This window comes from Mirounga angustirostris, unplaced genomic scaffold (genome assembly GCF_029215605.1).
Source record: "Mirounga angustirostris isolate CCGP_5_RB_7025 unplaced genomic scaffold, mMirAng1.0.hap1 SCAF_14, whole genome shotgun sequence".
NCBI lineage: Eukaryota > Metazoa > Chordata > Mammalia > Carnivora > Phocidae > Mirounga > Mirounga angustirostris.
In genome coordinates this window covers 37129281-37153607 of record NW_026991722.1, presented here as the reverse complement: position 1 = coordinate 37153607, position 24327 = coordinate 37129281, and the positions used below count along the sequence as shown (strand labels likewise).

The 24327-nt window shown below is 41.2% G+C and overlaps 1 protein-coding gene across 2 annotated transcripts in view; it reads left to right on the top strand.

The window, feature by feature from the left end:
* The window catches only part of MAPRE2 (microtubule associated protein RP/EB family member 2), a 151935-nt gene that overhangs the window by 33335 nt on the left and 94273 nt on the right, over positions 1 to 24327 (top strand). Inside the window, exon 1 of one of the 2 annotated variants that reach the window (XM_045886851.3) lies at positions 23118 to 23397. The exons of the other annotated variant lie outside the window; for it this stretch is intronic. Coding sequence (XP_045742807.1) covers positions 23279 to 23397 — 119 coding nt within the window. The 5' untranslated portion in view covers positions 23118 to 23278. Of the gene's footprint in view, positions 1 to 23117; positions 23398 to 24327 lie in introns of those variants that run through there. 2 annotated transcript variants of the gene reach the window in all.

The following is a 24327-nucleotide window of genomic DNA, read 5'->3' as shown; positions in this document are numbered from 1 at the left end:
ATGTGGTCAGTGGCTACTGTATTGGGCAGCCAGCTCTAGAAGCCAGATTAGATAGAACTGAAATTTTAAACACAGCTTACAAATAGAGCCAACCCAAGAAACTCCTCTGGTCTTTGATGTCCAAACAAGTCTGGCCTGGCCTCATTCTGCCATCAAGTTGGTTGCAGCCTAGGGATTCTGGTCTGTGTGAGGGTGAGTATGGGGGCGGGGGGGCGGGGGGAGTAAGATCTGAAAGCCGCCTACAGCCAAGGAGGATTCACCTTCAGTTTACCTAAACAGTCTAACACCCGAATACCAGAGTCCTGTCTACAGAGAAGAAAAAGACAGGGAGAGAACAAACTTTCCTTCATGGCTACAGAGCATAAGTACTCTAAGAGCAACTTCACATAGGCTATCTTACGGGAAATTGGTTTGTCTTTATATGTCCTCTGTGAAATTTGTTTGTGCTTGTCATAAATGCGTTTGAGAGCTCACAAACTTGTTCAGGGCCCCTAGCTAGTAAGTGGTAGTAGCAAGATTAGTACCCAAGCAGGTGTGAATCCAAAGCTATTTCCACAAGCAGTACTCACAGCTAGATACTAGTGTTGGGAACTACCAGAGAAGCAGAAAACCTTCAGGGTAGGATTGGAGATGAAATAGAGGTTATAGGAGGCAAAAGACAGATTCTCTGTGCATCGGTTTAATTCTGATTATCTCAGAAGTTGTACCTGTATTCCTCCTCTGCCTGCTTGCCTGCCCTCCTCACCCTCCCACCGTTTCAGTTATGTTGATCATAGGTTACCCCTTCGTGGAAATACAATTACTAGTGCCATGGAAGATGTACCATCGATCATTTGAATTAAAATGACTCCAGAAACAGAGCTCTACCATCATCTTAGTTACCATCTAGGCGAAAGTCAAACTACTTGGTAATTACGTATACTTCTGATGTATCTCATGAGAAGTATGGTAGATGAATCTAACATCTCCCAGAGTTCTGGTGCTGCCTGCCTTTCTTCTCAAATGTCTTAACCTCTGATGTTCTACTTCTGTAGTATTTCCAAATTTTCCGTTATTTAAAATAATAGTAGAAATCATAAAAAGCAAATCACCTATAAGTCTACCCTAGCAATTTATTTTTCTTTTCCTTCTAGTCCTCATTCATATAATTTCACATAGTTGGAACAATACCTTGTGCATACATCAGTGTACTGCTTTTTCATGTCATTTTGTGTCACAAGTTTTCCATGCTGCCACACATATTCATGATTATAGTGTTAAGGTCTCTAGGACACTCTATAAAATTGACATCCTATTATTATTCCAACCTGCTATTGTTTGACTTACGGAGTCTGTTTCAAAGCGAAGTTTGGTAGGTTTTAAACTTACAGATCTTAACTGGTTAAATACCCCTGACTGGAAGTCTCATACCTGTGTGTTCCCACATTCCCTGAGAATAATTACTATACTATAGAATTCCAGAGTGAGTATTACCTTGGATTTTAAGTTTTTTCACATGTAATTTTTCCAAAACATGATATTCTAAAGAAAAGTAGATGATACATTCTATTTTAATTATCATTCCCCTCCCAGACATTAGGCACTTAATTTATGCTTCTTGAATTCTGCATAATCTATAAAACCGCCTTGACGTGAGGTTGCTCAGTGGCTTGTACTGTGGATGACAGATTTTCAGCCTTGCTTACCTCAGATATCATTCTGCTTAAGATGCATGCACTGACGTGTTTGCCTCTGTTCTAAAGTTAGTCCTGTTTCATTCTTCAAAAAGCAATTCAAATGCATCACAGATTATCAGGTTAACATCAAACTACATTAGGGAACATGAACAGTAAAGGTCAAGATAAGTCTCAGTGCCTCCCTAGGGAACTAAATTCTTGGTTATGAGGATTTTTTTATTTTCCAATACTTCATACTCTTGCTTTGCAATATGGTGTTAGTCCTGTACTGGACCATGATGATTCAAAATGCTGATGTGTTCTGTTATGATTTTTCAAGGCAATGACTAGGCTACATAATATCTACTTGATAGAGTTTCTCTCATGAGATTCTTGTGCTTCCAACTTTATTTTTGCTCTTGCGGAGTGCTACATTTCAGACTTGTGTGAGGTAATGCCACTCACACATTGCTTTGGTTTACAAGCTGGACTGAACCATTCACACCCTTTTCCAGTGCCCGCCTTAGAGAAAAACTTTGCAAAAAATAAGAATTGAGTGCTTGGAATGTTGTGTAAGGATGTTATTGCCCCTAACCAGGAAAACCATTCTTTTAGAAAAGTGTCTTGAAATAAGAATATCTTATCACTCTTGCCTCCTGCTCAAAACAGAATTTAAGAAATTGCCTAACTCAGGCACACCATTAAATTTGTTTCTTTTGCTTGTTTCTTTAAATTATTTAAATTCCAGTTAACACAGTGTAATATTAGTTTCTGATGTACACCCGGTGCTCATCACAACAAGTACCCTCCTTAATCCCCGTCACCTATTTTGTCCATCCTCCAACCCCTCCCCACTTCTGGTAACCTTCAGTTCTCCATAATTAAGAGTCTGTTTCTTGGTTTGCTTCTCCCCCCCCCACCCCCATAATCGTTTGTTTTGTTCTTTAAATTCCAAGTATGAGTGAAATCATATGGTATTTGACTTATTTTGTTCCACATAATATTTTCTAGCTCCATCCATGTCGTTGCAAATGGCAAGATTTATGGCTGAGTAATATTCCATTGTGTATATATCACATCATCTTTATCCATCAGTCAGTGGACATTGCGCTCTTTTCATAATTTGGCTATTGTAGATAATGCTGCTATAAACATCAAGGTGCATGTATCCCTTCAGTACTTTTGTATTCTTTGGGTAAGTACCTAGTAGTACAATTGCTGGATCATAGGGTAATTTAATTTTTAACTTTTTGAGGAACTTCCATCCTGTTTTCCAGAGTAGCTACACCAGCTTGCATTCCTACCAGCAGTGAAAGAAGGTTCCCCTTTCTCCACATTCTTGCCAACATCTGTTCTTCGTGTTGATTTCAGCCATTCTGACAGGTGTGAGGTGATATCTCATTGTAGTTTTGATTTGCATTTCCCTGATGATCAGTGATGTTGAGCATCTTTTCATGTGTCTGTTAGCCATCTGTATGTCCTCTTTGGTAAAATGTCTATTCGTGTCTTCTGCCCAAAGTTGCATCTCATCAAAACTTCAATATTTTATTGTATGGGAAGATACCGAAACATGAAGCATTTGCTTTTCAATGTAATTCCATTTAAGTAAAGTTATTTTGGATTTCAGGGTAAAAATGGTAGAGAATTCTGGTCGAAAAAAGTGATATTGCTGACACAAAGAACAATTCACTTGGATGGAACTCAATAAATGGTTTTAAATATTACAGAATTTTGGCTATCCTGGGATTGTTATAAAAGCTTCAGAAGAGGTGGACTTTGAGCTGAGCCTACTTTTGTAAAATATGGATTAAGGAGGAGGAAAAAGGCCATCCCAGTTACCAGTCATAAGGTATAAGGAACACCATAAACCATTTCAAGGAGGGTAGGAGGGGATGACGGATTCTTTAACGTGATTACTGGAGGATTAAGAGAGAAAGATAAACTAGGATCAAATAGTTCTGAGTCCCAAAAGCAGATAAGTTGTCTAAGCTTTGTTTTTAAACTTTGTATTTTAGATAGTGGGAAATACTGTACACAATGCAAATAATCTAGAAACATTGAATTCTTTTTTAAAGATTTTATTTGTCAGAGAGAGCGTGAAAGAGACTGGGAGGTAGGGAAAGTGGCAGGCAGAGGGAGAAGCAGGCTCCCAGTTGAGCAGGGAGCCCAATGTGGAACTCAATCCGAGGACCCTGGGATCATGACCCAAGCCAAGGTAGATGCTTCACCGACTGAGCCACCCAGGTGTTCCTAGAAACATTGAATTCTAAGATGGTAGTCCAAAAACCTAGTTTTGCTTCCCTTCTCTCCAGATCATCAATTGAAATAATTTAAAAAGAAAAAAAATTATGGCAATTCTGGAAACAGCAGTAAGGATCAGAAATTGACAAACTTCTAGAACATGGAAAGGAGATAGGATTATATTGCTAACTAAAAAAAAATTTTAAGACAAAAATATGGGAAAAGAACAGTTGAAATAATTCAAGGAATTATTATAATCCAGATGAAATAATTCTGAGAATAGAAGAAAACAAAAAATTTATCCTTTGAATGAAAAGTATTGCATTCATCAAACTCCACTACCCATTTGCTTAAAAAAAAAGTTGCTATGGATAAGATGAAATTAGAAAACATGAGTTCTTGCAAATTAAAAATCAAGGGAAAGACTTTGAATGTTGACACAGTATTCCAGAGCATAAAGCAAAAAAAAAAAAAAAGTGAAAATTATTGAGAGATCTGAAAGGATGATCTAGAAGTTCCAACATAGTTTGGAGTCTTTAAAGGAAAAAAAAGATTGGAAAGAAAGGCCTAAAAATTCAGATTAAAAGAGGCCAACCCTTTACCCATCTCAGTGAAATTTCAGCAGGCAGAACGTCTTAGAGCTTCTGGGGTGGAAAGTTAGACGATGAGAAGATTACCAACATGAGTGAGTGATCACCTGAATGGCATAAACTTTGGTACATAGTGTTGGAAGCTGGGAGACCATAGAACCAGGCTTTCAAAGCTTGGAGGGAATGGATTTTGGAACTATAATTCTGTACATAGCCCAACTGTGTATGAGAGCAAGTAGACATTTTCTGACCTGAAGCCTTGAAAACGTTACCCCTCTTCTCAAACAACTTGAAGATACAGTCTAGGAAAAGAGGAGAGGAAAAAGATAAATGTTAATATAACAGCCAAAAACTATGGAACTACTAAAGGAGTCCAAATATAAGAAACACCAAGATGCCCAGCAATAACAGCAAAGCAACTGGCCTAGTGGGTTCCTTGAGGAAGGTTTTGCAGGAAAAAGATTCTACTATAAATTTAGAGTTCAAATCTGAGTGTTCTTTATCATACAATGATAGTTATAGGTTTTTTCTCTCAGAAAAAATAGTTAAAATCTTTAGGAAAACTATGTAGATACAGATAGGTCAAATACATAAAGTAAGATTCAACTTTAATCTTAAAATGAGGCATGCTTTTGAACAATTAACGGCCTGTGGAAAGATAATCCATTTGACCTCGATGGTTTTGTAAGAATATTCTTCTGATTGCAAGATGTAATAAGATTATATTTCTTTCTCTATGAAAGGTGACACCACTTGATTTTTGGAAAGAAGAAGAAATGACCTAATCATAAGTGCCATTTACTAGACTTCAAGTTTAGGAGCAATCTATAGTCAAAACAAGGAAGCCTTAAATACAGTCATAGAACATAATGTAAATATTAAGGATAAAGGAGACCTAATGGTAGAGTCATGCAAATTAAAAGCAGAAAAGTTCGCAAAGAGACCTAAAATGGAGAGTCGATAGGTCATGCTCCTTGGAATGAGTCAAGAAATAGGATTTTAAGAACGTAGCTTAAAGTCGTAATGGTAACCACTGGAATAATTCAAAATATTACCAATAATTGAAAGAGGCAAGAAACAATAGAAGTGTTGAATTTCTTTCATAGTAGAAAATGCTGTGTTGATACATTAAGAATAGAACATACCTGAATTTTTAGAACTACAATTGTAACCCCAGAAGAATTAAAAACAGTAGTTCAAAAAGATTCATTACTTAAAATGGGACTAGGGGTAAGGGAAAGTAGTAAGAGATGTTTGCTTTTAATACTAGGCATTCTGTGTGTCCTCCAATTCTTCTGCATATTCCACAAATTACAAATAGTCCCCTATGTTAAGAGGATTGAAAGGACAGCACAGATGGACTTGGAAGTTTTCACATTTGCCTGTAGCTCAGGTGACATGATTATGGAAACAAAGAAAAATTGAAAGGCAATTGGAGAAGAATGGGTAGGATTTGATGGTTGGTAGATAATTGAACAGGATGGGGTTTTTTGTTTTTGTTTTAAGGGAATAAAGCAAAGATGTATAATATTTTCAGACTCCTTGATGAGAGTAATCTGAACTGAAGCTATGGACAAAATGACACCCAGGATAATATACTTGTTACACTTCCTGATGCTTTGCTGTTCCTTATCCAGTAGTAGTATTTCTCTAGGCTGGCCAAGAAATGAAAATGTGGCGGGCGCCTGGGTGGCTCAGTTGGTTAAGCGACTGCCTTGGGCTCAGGTCATGATCCTGGAGTCCCGGGATCGAGTCCCGCATCAGGCTCCCTGCTCGGCAGGGAGTCTGCTTCTCCCTCTGACCCTCCCCCTCTCATGCTCTCTGTCTCCCATTCTCTCTCTCAGATAAATAAATAAAAAATCTTTAAAAAAAGAAATGAAAATGTGGCCATATTATTAAGTGATACTTGTCATACGGTCAACTATTTGTCATAATGGGATAACCCAAATTTTTTTTCATTTAATCATAAGTGCCAAATACATCACACAACCACAGTGGACCACAGGAAAGAATAAGCCAAATAGCACTTGTTTGGTCAAAACTTTCAGATCAACAAAGAATCGGATGCTTCAGGGTAACAGTGGATAAGGGCTCCGTCCTGTCTTGGCAGTGATTGGATTTGTGGCTGGAGGGGAAGAGGCCAGGTTTTACTGCATTAGAAGCTCTCAAAACTCCAGGGCTCTGAATAGTTGAGTTTTCAGTGAGCTTCTAATCCTGCTCTGCTACCCCGAGCTGGGATTTTAGCAACTTCTGGGCTTGGTCCTATTTACTTTATCCTATTTACGACAAGTTTTTTAAACACCTAAGTCAAAGCTGGGAAGACTAGAGTTCTTTTCCAAACCCTTTCGTAAACTACCACTCTGCGGGTCCTCCTCCTCCTCGTTCACAGCCTGACACCCTTCCTCACTCACGGATTATCTGTTCCAATTATTTGCTGAAGGCCTTCCGACTAAAATGCCACCTTTTTCCAACTGCAATAGAACAAAACATTTTACACAAATCTACTTCAATTCCTAGAACTGTATGACTTTTCTTTAGTAATGGAAACAATCTCGAGATTAATAAAATTTCTCAAGATCTCTGGAACAGAATCCAAAAGTTCACTGAGCTTCCATTTCCCATTTTGCAGAGATGGATAATTATGTGTAAAATCACACAGAAAACTTGGCTCTCACATTTGCCTGACTGATATTCAAGGGGAATCAGAAAAAGATCTTTTCAGTAAATGTAATATTTCGGATGGCAACATCTTCCCTTGCTGGAGGGCATTGTGTTTTGCCAGGTAAAAATCAGTATGAAAAAGCTCTGAAAGGTCAGATTGTTTTTGTTTTGGTTTGTGGTTGGGTTCTTGCCTTCCATGTTGTGAATGGCTAAAGCGATAGATTTAGAAGAGGAAAGTAAATTATTTTTTTGCTTGGAGGGAGGGGGATTGGAGAAAATAAAATCTGGAAAGTAGTCCAGGTTAACTATACATCCTAGAATTGCCTAATTAGGAAACAACCGCCCCCCCCCCCGCCGCCCCCACAAAGAGGTTCTTCAGTCATCTTAGCCAAATCAAGCTGCTCATCTTGACCAGCATTAGCAAAGCCACGTTGCTTTTCTCGACGTGAATGTGTCCTTTATATAGTATTTGCACAAGGCATGACCTAAGCGTGGATTTGCATCTGTTTCATAACTGCTGTGAAGTTTATTGGCTCAGCTCCACAGAGCTTTGTCCAATCTTCAGGAACTCTTCTCAAGTAATGTGAATGTGGGAGGAGACCACTTGTGGGAGGATTTACTTTACCCAGAGTCGAGTGTTTTGCATGCAGAATGCGAGACTGCTGCTCAACAGGTTGTGTCCCAATGTAAGTGACCAGCCAGAGAAACATTTCTTGGACTTGTCACCCAGCCTCAGAGCTTCCCCTCTGCATAGCTTTGAACGTAGGAAATAGCAACACTATGCTTCCTTATTTCTTCCAAGCAGGAATTGCCAATGAATTTTTTAAGCCGATATTTTAATTTGCTGAAAACAGGGATTCCGACTTTCATGATGTAATCTGATTAGTCCGTGCCGTTGTGAAGATGAGATGGTAGATGAATGTTCCTGGCTTTTCTCCTCGTCCTGAATGTTCTGGATGGACAGGGACTCTAAAGAGAGGACAACTCAGATACTGTTACATCATAATTCATTTGATCTGAGTTGCTGCTATCCTCTTCCTCGCTTTATCGTGAGGCAAGCTGAAGTTATTTTCAAACGGTAGCTGAGAGGTCTAGCAGTCCCACTGAACTTAGCCCAGTGCAATAATCAGAGGGAAGAATCTCTCTCTACAAGAGCGTATGTGAAGGATTCAAAATAGAAATATTTACAGGCTCTTCTCTGCTTATTACACACAGGGAAGTCTTTTCTCATGCTGATACCAGGAGGCAGAACTAGCATGCCAGGTTAAGAGGTAACCAAATTAAATCTTCCTATATATGGTGAGGGATAGGTTTCTCAGGGTAGTTAGATTGTATTGGGGCACTTCAGTATCCAAAGTAAAACTTTGAATGTTTATCCTGAAAGTGAGAGGAAACCAGTGAAGACCTTTGAAAAAGAAGGGACAAAAGCTAGCTCTTGGGGTGATAGATCAGAAGCCTTGAGAAATAAGTAGGTAAGGAAGCGAGGAAACCTCTCAAGAGTCTCATAATCTAGGCATGAAGTAGTAGGTGGGCAGTGGGATGTGAGGAGTGGCAGAAGAAAAGAGAGGGACCTGTGTGTCTCATGGTTCATGTCTCACTGAAATGAACAGATATGGTGACCAAATCAGAGACGGGGTGGGGGTGCGGCAAAGATGCTGAGGCATCACAACTGAGTGCTGGATTTGGGTCCAGCTCAAGCAGGAGAGGTGACAAGGGGTGGGGAGCCAAGTAAAGGAGAAGCTTCCTCATTAAATGCACTGTGCATCATCCAAAGCAAGAGCGCCAGCCTAATTTCTGCTCTGCCTCTGGTCTGCTTATTCAGTAAGTGAGGGAGTGCGGTGATGACTAGACACCACACCACATTTTTACAAGGTGCTCCTGGAAACCTGAATGGAGATCTGATTTTTTGAGTTGCACTCACGGCAACTTTCCCTCAGGGAAACGTGCTTGGTCAGCAGACGATGTCTATTTTCTGCTGATGTTTCCGTCACTACCACTTGGGGCCAGGTATGTTCTCCCTCTCCAGAAATATTCGGCCTCTGCAGAAAAATCCGTATCCTGCTAAGCCATTCACTGACATCTGTCCCCTCTTGTTCCTGTGTTGTGGGTTGGAAAGCTCTGTGTGGCTTTGCCCCTCCCTGAGGGTTCCAGACACAAGGCAAAAGACAGATTCCCTCTACTTGCAAATCCCCAAATTGACCTGAGTCATGCCTGGGAATAGGAGAGAGGGCAGGATCCCTTCTCAGGGACACTCACCAGCCTCCTACCTCAACAGTCTCCAACTAGTAATGTGGTCTTGTGATTTATAGCATGAACTTTAAGTTCTGAATCATTCGAGAGTCTTAAGCCTTTGATACTTGAAAATCAGACTTTTGAGGCTCACAAATTTTTCTTCAGGTTTTTCTCCATGCCATGGGCATTAAAGTGTATTTTGAAACTCAGTACTTGAGCACTGTTTCCCCACCGCCCCCCGCCCCCGCCCTTAAATTCTTTAACAACCCTGTGTGGAGGACATGGGGAGTTAAGGAGGTAGAACAGGGTGAGTGTGGCAGAATGTATTTTTCATAGATGGCTACCACAATAGCTCCCCCCCACATGTTTCTCTTATAGTGTGATATTGACATTCTTCCCATTTATGATTCTGTTGGAGTCAATATCCCTTCTTGAATCTGGGTTCCCTTGACCAGCAAAGTATGATAGAAGTTATGCTTTGGGACTTCCAAGAGTAGATTCTGAAACCCGATGCTCTTTTGCCTGTTCTTTAGGGATGATCATGCTTGGAATCCAGCCACCATGCTGTGAGGGAGCCCAAGCCATGGGGAGAGGTGTTTGTAGATGTTCTACCAGAGCCCCAGCTGAGGTCCCAACCAAAAGGCAATATCGACCACCAGTTGTGAGGCTGAGGAAGCCATAAGATGACTTCGGTGGTCAGCCATCCTTCTAATTACAAATGCACAAGAGATCATAAGTGACAACCACCTAGTGTGTCTAGTCAGCTTGCAGAATAAAAGATAATAAAATGACTGTTGTTTTAACCCACTAAGTCATTCCTTACACAGCAATAGAGAACCAACAGGGCATTGGTGTTATCTACATTACTGCATAACAAATGATGCCCAAACTCATAAACTTAACACAACGATTTTGTCACAGCTCAAGGTTTTGTGGATTGGGAATTCAGGAAGGTCTTGGCTAGGCAATTTATCCCTGATCCACATAGTGGGTCACCATGAGCTGTGGTGGCTGGGGCCAGAGGATGCTTCTTCAGTCATGTGCCTTGGAATTCTGTGCATTCACCACCTCTCCCTATCACTCCTTCTCCTTCCCTCCTCCTCCCCATGATCTCTTCCTCTGGGGCCTCTCCACATGGCTTGTACTTCCCACAGCATGGTGACAGAGGAGAGTTAAACTTGTTATAGGGCAGCTGGCTTCCAAGAGACAAGGCAAAACCTGCTAGTCATTGTAAAGTCTAGGCTAGGAACTAGTTGGCATCATTTTAATGCCAATAGAATCTATTGCTCAAAATCTATTCCTCAAAGCTGCCACAGGGCCTGCCTAGATTCAAGGGGAGGAGAAATAGAGCAAACCTCTGAAGGGAAAAGGGTAAACAATTATGGCTTCAGTAGATAAAGCAAAAACTAGCTTTATATCTCAAAGTGTTACCTTGTGAATCTTAGTATACCCCATTTTATGGATGAAGCTGAGGCTAAGAGAAGTAATTTGCCAAGTTTACTAACTTTTAAGGACCAGCATCTGGATTCAAATTTGAGTCTGTTAATCCAAACTATAACTTCTTTCTACTTCTTGCAAAATACAGTAAATATACAATTTATACTATATTTTCTTTTTTAAAATTGAGATATAATTGACATAACATTGTACTAGTTTTGGGTGTACAACACAGTGACTTGATATTTGTATATATTGGAAATGATCACAATAAGTCTAGTTCATATCTATCACCATAGTTACAACTGGTTTTTTTCTTTTTGAAAATGAGAACTTTTAAGGTCTACTCCCTCAACTTCAAATGTACAATACAATATTACTATTGTCAATATGTTGTACATTACATCCTCAGGACTTGTTTATTTTATAGCTGGAACTTTGTACCTTTGGGCTCCCTTCACACATTTTACCTACCTCCCACTGCTCTCTGTATCTCGGATTTGTGGTTGGTTGGTTTTTTTAGATTCCACAGACAAGTAAGATCGTACGGTATTTGTCTTTCTCTGTCTGACTTACTTTGCTTTGTATAATGCCCTCAAGGTCCATCCACGTTGTCCCAAATGGCAATATATCTCAATTTTTTTATGGCTGAATAATATTCCACTTTGGGGGGAGAATATACCATGTTTTCTTTATCCAGTCACCTGTCTGTGAACATTATAGGTTGCTTCCATGTCTTAGCCATTGTAAACAATGCTGCTATGAATATAGGGTGCTGATATTTATTCAGTTAGTGTTTTCATTTTCTTCCCATAAACAACCCAGAAGTAGAATCGCTGGATTATAGAGTAGTTCTATTTTTCATGTTTTGAGGAAACTCCATACTGTTTTCCAGAGTGGCTGTACTAATCTACATTCTCACCAATAGTGGACAAGGATTCCCTTTGCTCCACATCCTCGCCAACACTTATTTCTCATCTTCTTGATACCAGCCATTCTAACAGGTGTGAGGTGATTCCTCATCATGGTTTTGATTTGCATTTCCTTCATAGTTAGTGATGCTGAGCACCTTTACAGGTACCTGTTGGCCATTTGTATGTCATTTTTGGAAAATGGTCTCTTTAATTCCTCTCCATTTTTAAAATCAGATTATTTTTTGCTATTTAGTTATATGAGTTCTTTATATTTTTTGGATATTAACCCCTTATTTATTTTATATATAAATATATAGATAAATTTTATATATAACCCCATATTTATATGACTTGCAAATATTTTCTCCTATTTATGGGTTGCCTTTTCGTTTTGTTGATGGTTTCCTTTTGCTATACAAGAGGTTTTTAGTTTGATGTAATCCCACTTCTTTGTTTTTGCTTTGGTTGCCTTTGCTTTGGTGTCAAATCCAACAAATAATTGCCAGACTGACATCAAGGAGCTTAACCCCTATGTTTCCTTCAGGAGTTTTAAGGTTTTATGTCTTATGTTTAAGTCTGGAATTTATTATGCATTTTTCTGTATGGTATAAGGTAGGGGTCCAGTTTCATTCTAATGTATGTAGCTGTCCAGTTTTCGCAACACCATTTATTGAAGAGACTGTCCTTTCCCCATTGTATATTCTTGCCTCATTTGTCATAAATTAATCTTATAGGGGAGCATGGGTGGCTCAGTTGGTTGAGTGGCCTACTCTTGATTTAGGCTCGGGTCATGATCTTAGGGTTGTGGGATGGAGCCCCACATGGGGCTCTGTGCTAGGCAGGAAGTCAGCTTGAGTTTCTTTCCCTCTGCCTCTCTGCCCCCTTCACACACACACCCCCACCGTGCACACTTTCTAAAATAAGTGAATCTTTTAAAAAACCTATATATATAGGTTTATTTCTGGGCTCTCTTATTTGTTCCATTGATCTATATGTCTGTTTTTGTGCCAGCACCATACTGTTTTGATTAGCACTATTTTATAATACAGTTTGACCTCAGGAAGTATGATGTCTCCAGCTTTGTCCTTAAGATTGCTTTGTCTATTCTGGGTCTTTTGTGATTCCCTACAAATCTTAGGATTGTTTGTTTTTGTTTGAAAAATGCCATTGAAGCTTTGATTAGGGATTTCATCACATCTGTAGATTGCTTTGGGTAGTATGAACATTTTAACAATATTATCCATGAGCATGGAATACCTATTTGTGTCTTCAATTTCTTTCATCAGGGTCTTAGAGTTTTCAGTGTATAGTCTTTCACCTCCTTGGTTAAATTTACTCCTAGGTATTTTATTCTTTGTGATGCCATTTAAATGAGATTGTTAATTTCTCTTTCTTATAGTTGATCAGTGTATAGAAATGCAACCAGCTCTGTATATTAATTTTTTACCCTGCAACTTTACTGAATTCATGTATTAGTTCTAAGGTTTTTCATGGAGTCTTCAGGGGTTTTCTGTGTAACATGTCATGTGCAAATAGTGACAGTTTTACTTCTTTCTGATTTGGATGCCTTTTATTTCTGCCCCACAATTTATACTGTATTTTCTCAATTCTGAAGTGATATCTTCAGTAAGGAGGGTATTATCTCTCCCCCCACCCGCCCCCAGCACACAGACACACACACACACACACACTACAGCTTTAATTTTTTTTAAATGCTAGGGAAATATCCTAAATAGCTTGATCATAGGCCTAACTCGACCAATCTTTAGGGCCAAGAAGATGGACTATTATAATTGTCAAACTCTACTAGAATCATAAGATTTGAAGGAATAGTTCCCAGAAGGATGGAAAGACAAGACTAATAAAAACTCACTAGACATGCCATTGCTTCTTGTTTATAATGATCCCATTGCATCCTTGAAGGCTGATAGGATTCCCCCCCAACCCACCACCGAAGACTGGACTTAGGGGTTTGGGGGAGGGTATGAGAGGCAGGCGGTGTAGTAGAGCTAGTCCCAAGAATTGACTGTAGTTCTGTCAGCTGACTATTAACTCATTGTGGCTTTCCATATGTTGTTAAGACTAAGATCCGGGCGCCTGGGTGGCTCAGTTGGTTAAGCGACTGCCTTCGGCTCAGGTCATGATCCTGGAGTCCCTGGATCGCGTCCCGCATCGGGCTCCCTGCTCGGCAGGGAGTCTGCTTTGCCTTCTGACCCTATCCCCTCTCATGTGTTCTCTCTCATTCTCTCTCTCTCAAAATAAATAAATAAAATCTTTAAAAAAAAAAAAACTAAGATCCTTTTGTATTTCCTAAGAATCTGATAACTTCATAGAGAAATTAAATGGAAGCTAGTTGAAGGTCTTTTGTCTTCATGTGCTATACTCTGTAGTTGGACCCTTCATGTTCTGTAGATGTTCAGTAAATGTGAATTGAGGACATGAAGGTACTTGGCCTTATAAGCCCTTGAATAAACAAAGTATAGGCTCTAATTAAACCATTTCTGATAGAAACTTAGTCTCTGTGATTTCCAGTTGCATTTTTTTTTTAAATGAACTAGCTTCTTTAATTCTTAAAAATTTTATTTGGATGAGGTCAGAAATTGGGGAATTTTTCTTCCATTACTCACACTGCTTCGCAGCTGCTGGCCTCATGTTCTCCACTGTAGAGGAGACATCAGTGAGCCACAGTTGTGCCGTGTACACCAGGCTTGCCAGAGAAGCCCCAGGCTCCGGAAGACCCACCCTCCCAGTGTCCCTGGTTGCCATTGGTAGCCTGAGTTCTGGGCGCCTCTGAAACTCTGAAGGCCACTGATATCTGTTGGAACTACTATTCTTCACCACCCATGTACCCTGGCTCCTGGCTTTACATTTATATTAGTTCCTTGACTCCGTTTGAACTTTTTAATATCAAAGTCAGAAATAAAACCAAATGGGTTAGTTGACTTTGGGGAGCCCTAAGGAAATCCTCTCTTGAAAGCTTCTGAGCCTTCTGGAAGATTATTTGTTAATGGTACCCACAGTCTCTTCGTTTCTCTTGTCACCCAGTTGAGCCCAAGATGCCTTTTGTCCTACCCAGTCAGTTCAACAAGATGTGCTCAGTTTAAACATGGAAATAAAATAGGGGAAGGAAATTAAGGAATTTCATGAACTTGGGCTCAGACACATTTCCGTAAGAGCATTCAAATAGGCATGTCTGTAGCTGGATGGTTGAATTACAACAATCTTGGCATAGTGAAAATGAAAGCAGATTTAACTTTGGAAACAAGTACCCCCCCCCCCCAAAAAAATGCCTGTAGTCTTCTTTCCCCTCCAGAAGACATCAAAGAAACGGGCATTGATAGTTGAGGTTTGTTCAGGAAAAAAAGTTAATTACTATCAATAAGGGTAAGAAAATTTCTTTATTAATCATATATACTACTAACCTGGTATCTCTTCCTCCCTCCCCCCCCCCCCCCAGTCTTTTCCTTACCCATAACTTTCAATTCCTATCCTTCCACTTCTTCCAATCCCTTAGTCCCATGGATAGTGCTCTTCTGTACAGCTTTACCTCCCTACCCTCTAGACCGAGTTAATTGCCTTCAGGGCAGCAATCTACAGTCTCTTGCCTCCACATCCTTCTGATGTTTGATGTCTCATCCCTGCTATTCCCAACCTTAGATTCTGCATTCTTACACCCAGGTTTTAGAAGGCAGGTTGTTGTTAGTGAATAAGAATGACGACTGACACCTGGCAGGTATGTTCCTGCCCGGCTTTGCTACTTTCTGGTTGGTGATCAGGCTAAGTTATTTTTAACTAGTTACCTCCTCTGACAAGGGAGATTTAAAATTGCTCCTTATAAGTTTCTGAGGACTAAAATACCTGCACAATTAAAGCATAGCACTTGGCCCATTAAAAAGGATTGAATAAATGTTAGGTGTTGCTATTGCTATTGTTGTCATTGTTAAAATTCCATATCTCTGTCAGCAGATGCTGCTAACACTTCTACAAATAAATGGTTTCTAACTTTGGTTTTAAGTCAAACTCTTTACATTGGCCATTCAGAGCCCTGTACATTCTGGTCCCTCTGTTACCTCTCTGAACTCCTCTCTTACTACTCCTCTATCTCATGACATACACATTCACTCAAGTGTAAGTTCCATGAGGGCAGGGAATCTTGTCTGTTTTGTCAATTTCTGTATTTCCAGTGCTTAGAATTGTTCCTGGCACATAGTAGGTGCTCTATTTATTGAATGATTGAGCACTGACACAAATATCACTACCTTGGTGAAGCTTTTCCTGTTTCCCCAGGCATGGTTACTCTATTTTCTATATTTCTGTAATACTTAATGCATTCTCCAATTAACATTTATAACATTGTACTTTTATGGAAAAAAGGGGCGCCTGGGTGGCTTAGATGGTTAAGCGTCTGCTCAGCTCAGGTCATGATCCCGGGGTCCTGGGATCGAGTCCCACATCGGGCTCCTGACTCAGCGGGGAGCCTGCTTCTCCCTCTGCCTCTGCCTCTCCGCCTGCCTCTCCCCCTGCTCATGCTCGCTCGCTCGCTCTCTCTGTGTATCTCTGTGTCTCAAATGAATAAATGAAATCTTAAAAAAAAAAAAAATTGTATTTTTATGGAAAACATATTTAAGGCTCTTAAATTCAACCAGCTGGTATAATTCAAAAGCACATTTTTATTTAATAGACTGAAACCTCACATTGCACAGGTTTGATTGAATGATTACAGAAATCATAATGCTCTGAGTGTTTTTAAATTACATTCCCATCATGTTCTATGAATTATTCCACAAAATTAAGTCCAAGCTTGAGAAAATCCAAGGAAAAGCAAATTAGAAAACTCCAGCACACAGAGACATCTTAGGCAGTGGCCTGTTCTGTGTCTTGACATTACAGAAACCTTGCTATTTTACTAGCAGATAGGGAGGACATTTGCAAAATTCTGCATGAACCTATCAGCATAGCTATAAAAATATGGCTGATAAGTAATCTACAGTCTCAAAAGTCAGTCATGGATGAGCACACCTTTTAGGTTGTCCTTGAAGGGGGCTTCATGTGGGGGGGAATCCACCAATTTTAAGTAAAATGCTATTACTAAAAACCAGGAGGCCTCTACAGACCCTAAAATTCTCATCAGATCTAAAGAAAGAACTAATCAAATATGCTAGCCTTGGGGTTAAAAGCAGTGAACAAGACCAGAACCAAGCCCAAATACATTTCTATGCCACCCACGCAATGTCAGGGCCAGCACCACTGGCTGGTTAATTGTATATTTATTCCATTGCTATCATTTTGGATGTGGAACATATTTTAAGCCCTTGATTGATAACCTGTCCCTGCCATTCTCTACTGGAAAATGTCCTGGAACATACACATGGGAGAAATTACTGGTCCCAGGGCAGCGATGTGACTGCTAAGTGGAATCCTGTCTGCAATCGGAGGTGATAACAATCTAAGGAAGCCCCCACCTAAAGTGCTGTGACAGCTGTGAATGCCTTTGACAGCAGCTATTATCAACGTCAGTGAACACGTTTTCACCTGGAAAGGCATTTGTGATGAGTAGGGGCTTCTGGGATGGAATCAAGATGAACATCCATTCCTGGCTAATGATTTCATATCTTCTCTGCTATTGTCTCTTGGATTTCTCAAATCCAAGATGCAAAATCCCTGTTCGCATGTCGGAGCCACCAAGAGACAGTGACTTTGGCGGTGCTCACTGGCTGAAGTCTCCAGAGAAACGTGATTGTGCTATAGCCTAGGAACTCTGAAAATTAAAATCTGTGTTGGTGCCCAGTTCCATCTTCCTTGAGTGGACCTGTGTTTTGAGACATCTGATGGTTTCCCTTTTTTGCTTGTTCTCATGGCTCTGTGTCCTCCGGGTCTGCCTTAGTGATCCTGCTCTCTAATCGTGCATTTTAAATATTTGTTTTAGCAATGGGGGGGGGGGGGTCATGGCCCCACTAGAATGGGAGCTCAGAAGAAGGGTCCATTCATCTGGTGCCTAAAAGGTACTCATTAATGAACATATTGAAGGGATATTGCTGGGAACTTTTTTTTTTTAGTGCAAATACTCATTGATTCTAGTTAGTTTCCGATACTATGTATGAACCTTGGTTCAATATCTCCTCCTCCTCTGAAGATCTTGGATTGGTCAGAATATGAGTGATTTTGCAGAGAATTCCAGTTCTCCCTACTTGAATATTTATTTTCTTCAGACTTAAGACAACCTCTTAAAAAATATCTTTGAGAACACCTCACCAAATTCAGGAAACCCTCCTCTGCCCTTATAGGATTCAAACTTTGTGACGTTTGGCCTGAGAGACCTCTCTCTAAAATTTGTTTCTCTCTTGGGCAGAGCGAAACCATTCCCTCTTTGATTTGCCCCACCAGGCAAAAATCCTCCTCAGTCTTCCTTTGCAGGCTTATCTTGTATCCATGGGCTTCTAAAGAGTTCCATGCCAAGCCTTCTCTTTCTGAGGAAACCAACATCCACTGCTTCAATTATCACCTATGAGATAATTTCCTCCAAATCCAATGTATCTCCAAGTCAAAAATACCAAATAAACTCAAGGACCCGCATATTCCCTTAGTTAACAAATATTTAATGAACACCCGCTATGTGTGAAGCCCAGTAACTGCTCATTCTCACCACTCAGATGTCCTAGAAGTACTTCTGTATGTCCAAACACATTGAGAACCTTTCTTCCAGAAGGGCAATTCAATCTGTACTTCCTAGCTTGATAAATGATATCATATCCACTTGGTTACCCAAGCCGTAAACTTGGGATTCACCTGAAATGTCTTTCTCCTTCACTACCCACCTACAACCTCCATCAGTGATGGTGCCCACATCCAGTTAGTCAAAAAATTCTAACCATTAGAGATCCTCTGAAGAGCTTAGATCTGCTTTCTTCTACAGCCCCTTGGCCACTGTTTGAATTTAGGCCTTCATCACTGACTCATTTTAGTCTTCTCTGATACATTCTTCACACTACTGGCGTCAGACCTTTGTCTGGCGTCAGACCTTTGTCTAAGCGTGCATTTTAAATATTTGTTTTAGCAATGGGGGGGGGTCGTGGCCCCACTAGAATGGGAGCTCAGAAGAAGGGTCCATTCACTTCATTTGCACAAGGGATGTGCAAATTTCACCATTAATTTCTCTCCCTAAAGCACTTCATGGTTTTTTTTTTTTTTTAATATTTATTTTTTTGACAGTGAGAGAACACAAGCAGGGGGAGCGGGAGAGGGAGAAGCAGGCTTCCCGCGGAGCAGGGAGCCTGATGTGGGGCTTGATCTCAGGACCCCGGGATCATGACCTGAGCCGAAGGCAGCCGTTTAAGGACTGAGCCACCCAGGCGCCCCGCACTTCATGGTTCTGAAACACCTTCAGAATTAAGGTCAAGCTCCTTAGCTGGGCCATGGCACTGTTCTGTACCTGGTCCTTGCCCTATCTCCTGTGTAACCTGCTCTTGGTCCATACTAAACAAATTGCTGTTTCCCAGAGACCTCACATCCTTTCCTATCTCTGTACCTAAGTGTATCTGCTTGAGAAATCCTTCATCTTCCCCCTACACTACCATTTCTATTTTAAATGCCGCACAGCCTAATGGATGAGCATCAGAACTTTGGGGCCAAGAAAACCTGATGTCCAATACTGGACAAGTTGCTTTTCTTCTTTTTGCCTCAATTTTGTCATTAGGGTTTTTGTGAGAATCAAATTAGGTATTTATTGAATAACTGAAAGAATTATGTATTCATTTAGTGCCTACTGGCTGCCGGGCTCCATTCTAGGAGCTGCAGAGATAGCAGCGAACAAAACAGTTGGAGTTCCTACCCTAAAGGATCTTATATTCTATCTTGCACACAGGAAGTGAAAAAAGAAGGTTATAATTATTACTCATTAGGCTTAGGTGATATTTCCTCGGGGAACTTTTCAGACGCACTTCCTAATTTCCTTTCTGAATTAGGTGCTCATCTTCTGTAGGCCTCTATCACCCTATGTGGTGCTATTATTACAGCATTACGTCGTATCATAATTGCTGGTATTTTTATCTTGCTCACTACAACCCTACGAGTTCTTCGAGGACCAAGCCTGGGACTTCTCTTCTTATCGTACCAGCTCCTAATACACAAGAGTATGCCTTACATGTTGTTTTAAAATAACATTTACTACTACAGAGCATTTGTCATATGCCAGACACTATGTTAACTGCCTTAAATATATTCTGTAAATTAATCTCCACAGCAACCGTATGAAATCAGTACCATTACACCTACTAGAAGGTGAGGAAAATGAAGAAACCGAATCTTGAAGATGCAAAGCAACTTGCTGAGGTCACACAGCCGGCATGTAGTGAAACCAAGCAGGGGACCCCGGTCTGCCTGGCTCCAGAGCCCCAATTTTAATCATGCTTGATGAGAGGAGCCATTTCTCCCAGGGCAGTTGGAGATGTATGGTCTGCATATAATTTATTTTAGAAACACCTATGTACGTAAGACAAAACCTTAATCCAGAATCAGATGTTCGTAGCTGCTTTAGCATAGTTATTTTTTCTATAATTGATCTATGTGACTGTCCTCACCCTGCTGAGAGGTGGGGAAACAAATGGTTTTAAACTAGCCAATTCTTAGAATTATAGCCTCTTGCAATTTCAACTGTCTTTGAATAGCTCCAGGTCTTGGGTGATTGTTCAATTTTTTAGACATCCTTCCCTCTCCCTAACCCTTCTGCCTAGCCATACCAAGCCACTGATTTTAGTCTTTATTGTGCTGGGGCTTACCTTGCCCAGTTGGGGAGGGAGGTGGTGGGGAGATACTCCTTGAGGTGGTTATTTCTCAAAGTCTCAAATGGGAAAGGGGGTCAAAGTAAGGCCCCAAGGCTGAGAACAAAGCCAAACCTCTCTAATATCTCTCTTTGGGGACCTGCTTTTTTCCACCTTTCATCTCCTTCCTATACTCAATTGGATTTGGAAGGAGTACTCTTTCCTCCACCTTCCTGCCTTTTCTGCACTTTCCCTGTATCCTACATCCTCCTTCCCAAAGTGAAATTTGCCCTCTCCTTTTCCCTAGGGCTAAACAGGAGAATGGTTGCCAGCCTACTTGATTTATGGGGAAAGGAATGAAAACACATCTGTTTAGCATTTTCAAATTATTACCCCGGTTACCCCAGTGTCTCAGAGGGTAATCACCGGTCTCTCGAGCTCTCTGGGTCCCTTGATAGTAACGTGACTCACAGCAGTCTCAGAGGAAGATTTACAGGGACTCTTAGATACCTCTTTCACCTGACTCACTACCCCTCCCCTCAACCCAAATTCTTGGCCATAGTCCTCTCCTTCATGAGCATCATAGAAACAGTGGGAGTATTATCTCCACAAAATAAGCTGATATAGCCAATGAGCTATACATTGAAATTTTGACAAATCTAGTCCCCATGATAACACTGGTTATGTCATATATATTACTTAAATATGAGATCATGGAGAAGTAAGTGGTACTAAAGAACCCAAAATGAGAGGATGTACTCTGAAAACAAATACTTGATTTGTAGACTGCGCTTTTTACCTTCAGACTATCCCCAAAGAAAGGGGAAGCTTTTGTGAAAGGAAACAAATTAGTAAGGAAATTGACAACCATGGGGGCCAGTAACAGAAATAGTAAGAGGAACTGTAGATCTTCATAGTGATGACTACATCTCAAGCCTCTTTAGTTCAGTGTGCAGTGTATCTTTTACTTATATTTATCTGTGTGTCTTGCAAGTCTTAGGTCCGAAGTAGATCCTTACTGTATGAGGGGGAAAAAAAAATCTCATGTAAGCTGAGATATGGATAAAAAAAATCAACTTGTACACTGGAAGTCCACTGGAAAGGCAGAAAAATAAAATTAAGATGCCTAAAAAAAGAATATAAAATGGGAAAAAAGGCCCCCTTGTTTGAGATTATCATTACCATCTGGGCTGTGAACTATTTGATTCTAATTCTAGAAGCTTGATGCCAGAAATAACTTATTACCAGGGAGATAGGCTGGAGAATTGTCAGGAATGACAGGGTTGCTTTTGTTTGCTTGTTTTTAATATCTATACCACAAAATGATAAAGCGGATAAACCACACAGTGGTGTGAAGGGATGAGCCATATAGCCTTGTATTTTCTGCTACATATATGAATGCTGTCCTTTATACCCCAGTTCTTCCTTTCTCACCCCACAAAAGGTTGGAGACCACTTTTGATAAGCAGAGAATGCTTTAAACTCTCTTCTCTCTGGAGGAAAGTAATGGATGCATCTGGGGTCTGTTGAGAGTTTATAATCTAATCCATCGACTTTGCCTAGTACTAGCAATTCTGTTCACAGCTCTTTTCACAGTGGTCATGTTGAGAGTCTACATAAAGTACTTGATTTTTCATCTATATTTATGAGCTCACATTAAATATAGATCAGTACTGTCCAATCACATTGAAAACGTGTCATTTTGATGTTCCAGTTCACCACTTCCTAGCTCTGTGACCTTGAGCAAGTTACTTAATCTCACCAGTTTACTCATTTTAAAACAGGGATGATGCTAATCGTACCTGTCTCGTGGCCAGTGTATTTGAAAACTACACTGCAATGATATAGAAGAGCCAGAATGTTGAGAGCTTCCAAATACTAACTTGAGTGTTGACTCGTTTAATTCAAATGAAAATAAAATAAATGACAAGTTCATTATCTGTATCAAGAGGCAGTTTAAGAATTTGAATTGGGGAGCCTTGGGTAACCATCATGTTCTAAAATGGCGGCTATTTTTTTTTTTTTAATAAAAAAACCCTTTGAGGATTATTTTCTGCAGAAAAATCTCTTCATTTGCAATCTTCAATCTTCACATTATTAAAGTAAAGGCTGCACTGATTAGAAGAAAATATAGCTTCCTCTTAGGTTTTCAGGTTTGGGGCTACTTTCGGCGAGGAGGCTGGATGTCTGAATCCCCTTAGTCTGGTACATTTTCTGGAGCAGGCCACCAGATCTTTGTATGTTTTTTTGCGACCAGACCGAGTTTAACTGGAATGCTCTAAGAACTTGGTGTTGAAGGAGTTAAAGGGTCCCCCACACCCCTCTGCCTGAATCGTTCTTTTGTGTACACAGCTGCAGTCGGAGCGCGGGTCGGAAAGGAAATGGTTAGAGGAAGAGCTGGTTTTCAGACGAGGCGAGTCTGTGAGGGGGGCTGGGGGCGGCCTGGGGTTTTACATGCCAGATGTAGGCCTGCCCCGGTGCCTGCCTGGAGCTGCTCGCGTGGTCACGCCTCGGCCCTGTGCGAATTGAGGAGAGGTGATGAGTTAGCGGGTTGCTATGGTGACGGGCCCGGCCACGTGACCCGGTGCTGCTGCCGGCGCTTTGACGTCAGCAGCCGGGAGGGCGGGACGCAGGAGGGCGGGGCGGGAGCCGAGCGGGGAGAAGGGAGCCAGCGAGCAGGCGGCAGGCAGGCACGGTCTGCGCGAGGAGCAGGCGAGCGGGAAGACGAGACGCAGCCACCTTCCTCACCAGCCAGCCCGCCGCGGTTTGTTCCCTTCCTCGGGAGTGCGCCAATGCCTGGTCCGACCCAAACCCTGTCCCCAAATGGCGAGAACAACAACGACATCATCCAGGATAACGGGACCATCATTCCTTTCCGGAAGCACACAGTGCGCGGGGAGCGTTCCTACAGGTAATGGGGCTGGCACCGGGAGCGGCGCCGGGCGGGGGAGCTCGGCGGGGGCGCGCGGAAATCCGGCCCGTTATATAATGGAGCGGACACTGCGCCCGGACCCGGCTGCAGACGTGCGTTCGCCAGGGCGCTTGTGATCGTTTGCTGTCTCTTTCCATGTGTCATGTTGGCTATGCATTGAGGCTTCACGAATGCAGATAGAGAGCATTTTGTGAATAGGTTTGCTGCCTGCGAGGGGTCTCCTTCCATCTCCTTCCTTCCACACTGATAAAAATGCAAGCAATCTTTTCCCCTCTCCAAAGGGAGACAGGCAGTAGCACTTCCTTTCCTCCTTTCCTTTAGATTTTAAAGGACCCATTGGATAGGCTGTGCCTAAAGGCAGGGAACAGGAGGATGGCGAGAAAAATGCGCTTGCCCTGGTGTGTGTGCAGGAAAGATGGAATCCTCTAGATTAAGCTGCAGTCTGTGATGTTAAACCGCCAGATTGATGGAGCTTTGTAAGAATTCTGCTCGCTGATTGGTGCAAGGATTGACAGCAGAGGTCACAGTGTCAGACATTCACCAAAATTTTCTCTATAGAACCCATGGTTTATTAGAAAGAGACTGGACTGCAGTGGACCTGAGGAAAACCCGGTGCCGTTATGCATTTTCTTAGGAGTTTATAGCCTCCGCATGGGTGGGGGAGCCCGCCCTTCTTTAAACAGTAGGAAGGTAATTCCTGCTATTTTGCCGAGGTCTGATTTGAGGATGGGACTGATCTCGGTCATTGTATTGTGAGCTTTTTGATTAATGAGTCGGTCTGTATGGTTGGCATCATTTTTACATTAGCATATCTGGCAATATGTTCTAGTAGATAAGCTCATTAAAATTGTTTGCATTGTTTGATAAGGATAACAATGTAATGGAGAATGCAGCTAGATTCTAATGCAG